This window comes from Haliotis cracherodii, unplaced genomic scaffold (genome assembly GCF_022045235.1).
Source record: "Haliotis cracherodii isolate W230 unplaced genomic scaffold, xgHalCrac1.p SCAF_14, whole genome shotgun sequence".
NCBI classification, from domain to species: Eukaryota; Metazoa; Mollusca; class Gastropoda; order Lepetellida; family Haliotidae; genus Haliotis; species Haliotis cracherodii.
This window is the reverse complement of record NW_027266269.1, coordinates 9,043,484-9,048,816: the sequence shown is the minus strand read 5'-3', so window position 1 is coordinate 9,048,816 and position 5,333 is coordinate 9,043,484. Positions and strand designations below refer to the sequence as shown.

The 5,333-nt window shown below is 42.4% G+C and overlaps 1 protein-coding gene across 1 annotated transcript; it reads left to right on the top strand.

Moving 5' to 3' along the window:
* The first annotated feature begins 896 nt into the window (after nucleotides 1-896).
* LOC139460523 (uncharacterized) lies at nucleotides 897-5,029 on the top strand. The gene is made up of 4 exons (XM_071241993.1): nucleotides 897-1,002; nucleotides 1,175-1,327; nucleotides 1,868-1,939; nucleotides 4,557-5,029. Exons 1-4 carry the CDS (start codon nucleotides 897-899, stop codon nucleotides 5,027-5,029), a joined length of 804 nt encoding a protein of 267 aa, XP_071098094.1.
* The last annotated feature ends 304 nt before the right edge of the window (nucleotides 5,030-5,333 follow it).

Below are 5,333 nucleotides of genomic sequence, written 5' to 3'. Positions count from 1 at the left end.
TATGTTAACTGGTACCCAAGTAGCCATGTTCCCGTGTTACCGTGAACCCATATTTCCCTGAACCTATGTTAACTGGTACCCAAGTAGCCATGTTACCGTGTTACCGTGAATCCATATAACCCTGAACCTATGTTAACTGGTACCCAAGTAGCCATGTTCCCATGTTACCGTGAATCCATATTACCCTGAACCTATGTTAACTGGTACCCAAGTAGCCATATATCCGTGTTACCGTGATTCCATATTACCCTGAACCTATGTTAACTGTTACCAAAGTAGCCATGTTCCAGTGTTACCGTGAAACCTTATTACCCTGAACCTGTGTTAACTGGTACCCAACTAGCCATGTTTCCGTGTTACCGTGAATCCATATTACCCTGAACCTATGTTAACTGTTACCCAAGTAGCCATGTTCCAGTGTTACCGTGAACTCATGTTGTACTTTGAACCTGCGTTAAGATAGTTGTCCAGGTAGATTAATCAACCTTCCTTGAATGTGACAAAATCAGAAATGACACCCTACGCACGTGAATAGCTCTACTGCATACGGAACGTGCGAAATAGCTGATGTTTTGGGGGTGTTATGTTTTCCAGGTATAAGCGTTCATGTATACCATCTTTGTTCTAATACTTGTTATTTTCAAATATATTTCCTGTTCACCTCCAGTTTTTAAGTGTATATATCCAGAGTATGCATTTGGCAGCTGGTGTCTGTATCATGTTGTGCACAACTTTTTCACAGTTTTTATGGCTGATAAGGTGTGAAGGCAATCATGTACTAATGAGAACACAACACGGACGATGAACACGATTTCCATAAAATCATCATTGTGTCAGGCTCGGCTGTTGCTTTACACTATACATCCTGGTCACATGGTACCTTTATATAGGCCTTGATGACAGCAGTATGTGAATACACGGCATACAACACTGCAGGCGGTACCATGACAGGGAGATTCACACTTCTTGTAACAATCACTGTGTGGATTGCCATACTACAAGGTGTGTACACATGTCTTATTTTCTAAAACTAATAATTCATTATACTGCAATTGTTGTACAAATAGGTCTAACTGTATCTATATATTGTTCAATATATGTATATTCGATGAGACATAAGGCTAACTTATACATATCATAAAAGGTTAGTCATATATTGATGGTCATTTCATAGGTTCCAAAGCTTCATCGGAAGGCAACCGCTCAGCGACAATATACAAATCATACCGGAAACTGATCCAGGAAAATGAGGCACTGGTTGAAAGAATGAAGACTTTTCTGAAGACAAGTGGTATCGATGGATCTGGATGTGGATCGGGTAGTGCAGGTAAGCCACTTCAGAGGAACACATTATCTGGAAAATCCCTTCAAATAGAGAAACGTCAATGAGGAATTCATACATGTATAGACTGCTTTATTTCCTGAAAAAACGTTGTTGCTTTGTTTTATGGAAGACTGTTTTTTAGCGTCATTGTAGTTATGTCATCAGATAAACTTTGCTTTAATACCGTTGTAGCTTTGTCTTCAGGTGAACTGTGCTCTAACACAATTGGCACTAAGTCTTTAAATAGACTATGTTTTATATCGTTGTAGGTATGCCTTTAAGTAGACTGTACTTTAACACCTATGTCTCTTGGAAGGTTGTGTTTCAACATCGTTGTTGCTATGCCTTCAGGTAGGCTGTGTTTTAATATCGTTGTGGGTATCACTTTAGGTAGACTGTACTTTAATATCTATGTCTCTTGGTAGGTTGTGCTTCAACATCGTTGTCGCTATGCCTTTAGGTAGGCTGTGTTTCAGTATCGTTAACTTGATCAAATAACGAAACGAATGAAACTAAAGTTTGATGTTAACACCCTTTTCTCAGCTGCCTCAGGAGCGACATTTGTTCACTGGGGACGGGCGACGTGTCCAAACAGGACATCACTCATTTACTCAGGTTTGTGTATAATGTGCAGTCAGATCTTAATTAGAAAGTACTATCTTAGCACCTAATTTACAATATTCGCGTGAAGACCGAGGGTGTAATTGCGCTGATGAGCAACAGAAACTACACAAAGCTAAATACCGGCCCTGACGAAAACGACAAAAGGATATTACACATGTAGCCTTTGTAATTACGCAATAACCAAATGGACAGCACAGATTCAGAAAAATAATGCCATGGCTCCGAAAATACATGACCTAAAGTTTATATGAGGTGAAATGAGGTTTAACGTCGCGTTCCAGGTTATTGAACTTATAAAGCGACATTCATGCACGTGTGTGTGTGTGTGTGTGTGGCTGCGTGTGCCTGTGTGTGTGGCTGCGTGTGTCTGCGTGTGTGTGTGTGTGTGTGTGTGTGTGTGTGTGTGTGGCTGCGTGTGCCTGTGTGTGTGGCTGCGTGTGTCTGCGTGTGTGTGTGTATGTGTGTGGCTGCGTATGGCTGCGTGTGTGTGGCTGCGTGTGTGTGTGTGTGGCTGCGTGTGTGTGTGTGTGTGTGTGTGTGGCTGCGTGTGTGTGTGTGTGTGTGTGTGTGGCTGCGTGTGGCAGTCCGGACTAATGCCGATTTTATATTGCTAACCCACTGAAATACCATGGCGCATTGAACAGTATACTGACTCCAAGCCGAAAAGTCGTTGTTTTAGCCCCTTAATGCAGAGCGCCAGGCATTGTGACAACGTGTACCATATTTTAACGTCTTTTGGTTTGACCTTTCGTTCTCCGGGCAGACGCTCTACAAAAAGACGACGGAGGCTGTAGAAACCTACGAAGGCAACAAGGACATTGGGACATATTGTCAGTTTGAAGTAAACACAATATGATTGAGACTAAACTTACTCTGCACAGATGTCATTGAAATGAGCACAGTCATGCAATGTTCCCCACTGACCCTACGGCACATCCACACACGACGTCGTTAGACAGTTCGTTAGACGTCGCGTCACGTCATTCAGTATTTTTATATGCCACATTGTTCAGTCAGATTAGCAAATTCCGATCCAAATCATTATGCAGCCATCTCCGTGCCCGTCCCTGTTCTGCCAACGTTGTACAGTTCGCACCTTGCACGTCGATGTTGCCATTGCAACGTGTTTTCCCTATGTGTCTAAATGCAGTGAAGCTTTTGACAACATGTCAAAGGACAGTTGATGCTGAAGGAATATAAGTTTGATGTGATGACCAATAGTCTGCATGACCCTGTGCCCTGTCTGCGTGTATCGTGACAGCACCCTGGTGGTTGTTGCACGAGTGCCGCCAAAGTGTCCAGCAGCGATGTCGTATCTGGCTCAAAACTGCAGTAAATCAATGGCCCTTTCTCTCTGCTCTACCGATAAACATGGCGTGTCCATTGTTGGACACTTACTGTCCAATATTGTGGTTTATACCCACATGTATTCTATGATCATGCAGTACGTGCATTTTGCTGTGCATTAAGTATTACAAGGATATTAAATAACCAAAAAGCGCGATTTCAAGTTGTACTCTTGTCTTTAGCATTTTTGCGATTGTTTTTACATGTTTTTGGAATATATTTTCGGATCCAAATTCTTATAATTTGATTTTGGTAGAGGTTTTTTTTGCTCGTTTGTTTAGTGTAGTTGGGAATGTTCATTTGATTATAACAAAATATCATTTTTAACCTGGAGCAAAATTGCTGCACAATGGGGTCATGAATATGTCTTTGTTATCTATGGAATACTGTAATGGACATACTAGCGATAGCGATAGCGTGCTGTTCTGCCAATTGTTTATACAGTTATATGTAAATATTTTTAAAAACACAAGAAGGCGAGAACACGAGAACGCGAGATCGCGATATTTCCATGTCGAAACGATACTATCTTAACGGTAGAGGACTTGTGTTCATTACATTGCATTTTATTGTGTAAATTATAAATATTATTTAGAGTCATAATTTTGCTAAATGCTACTTGGAAATGAAGAGCATGACCAATAACGTGCGGTTGAGCCTTGACCTTATGATATACTGCATGCGCACGGACAACGTATAAACCGCGAGAATGCGAGAAAGCGATTTCATGCTTTTGTGAGCTGATTTTACAAGTCTAGATGCTTGATAGCGAGATTTTACGTCATGTCCAAATGTCGCATTCTCGTGGTGTCGTCTTTCATAAAAGCTGCCATTCTCGCAATTTTGGCCTATTTAGCTCTTTTCCAAACGTCGTGATAACGAATTTGTCCCTTTCAGTATTCCATAGTTAAGACTTGCATATGTGTGCTACTTTGATCATTCATGTTGCTGGAAAATTGCCAAAAATGGTGTAAAACCTTCCTCTCTCCTGCAAATAGTCAACGGTTGAATCAATAAGACTCAGCTGAGCCAGAAGATAAAACGAGTTTATGATATGGCTAATTTCTATCAGCCTTTGTTAAGTTTTCTATTGGCTATTTCCCTACAAGAAAACAAAGGTATGATGCAACTTTGCATATATGATCCAGTAAGAACGTTTTTTAGCGTACACAGCCACGGTGATGCGAAGACTCTGCAAGCGTATGATTGTACACGTGTCACATTTTCGAACTATCTTAATCAACCTTTGATACATTTGCAGGATATACAGGTGGAAATCACTACACTGCAAAGTCTGGTGCAGCAACTATCCTATGTTTGCCCAAACAGCCCCAGTACGTAGCCTACTCTCTTTCAAACCAAAACCAGGCAACCATCCACGGGGCCGAATATAATGATGCCAACACATTTCCTGATTTCAAGAAAGTTAAACACCAGAACGTCCCCTGTGCCGTGTGTCAAATGAAATCTGAGGCTCAAGTCCTGATGATTCCGGCGAGGAACGAGTGCTACCCCGGGTGGAAGATGACGTACTGGGGCTACCTGATGGCGGGTGCCTTCAACAGGGCCTCCAGTGAGTACATCTGCGTGGACAAGGACCCTGGTACCACCAAGGGCGGCCACCGACAGACGTATGGGCAACTGCTGTTCACAGTGGAGAGTAGATGTGACTCTCTCCCTTGCCCTCCGTACAAGCAGAACGGGGAGCTGACCTGTGTCGTATGTGCGAAATAAACACGCAGCCCATGCTCTTATTTCTCGAGCCCTTGTGTCATGTCTCTTGTTGCGTTTCATGATCTAGGATAACTAGCTGGAATGCAGTATTAGTAATAAGCTTGGGGATGCGTCGTCTGCAACATTTCGACAGGACTGTGTGCTACATATAAATGGAACTGTATCCTACACGAAGGTGGGGACGGTATCCTACAAGTAGGTGTGGGCTGTATCCAAGAAGTAGGTCGGCTGTATCCTACATGTAGGTGGAGACTGTATCCTACATGTAGGTGTGGACTGTATCCTACAAGAAGGTGCGGACTGT

Excerpts from the sequence above, each read along its gene's own strand:
- LOC139460523 (XM_071241993.1), top strand. The coding sequence starts at position 897 with ATGACAGCAGTATGTGAATACACGGCATACAACACTGCAGGCGGTACC. Across the intron at positions 1,003-1,174 it reads GTGGATTGCCATACTACAAG|GTTCCAAAGCTTCATCGGAA; the intron begins GTGTGTACACAT and ends GTCATTTCATAG. Across the intron at positions 1,328-1,867 it reads ATGTGGATCGGGTAGTGCAG|CTGCCTCAGGAGCGACATTT; the intron begins GTAAGCCACTTC and ends CCCTTTTCTCAG.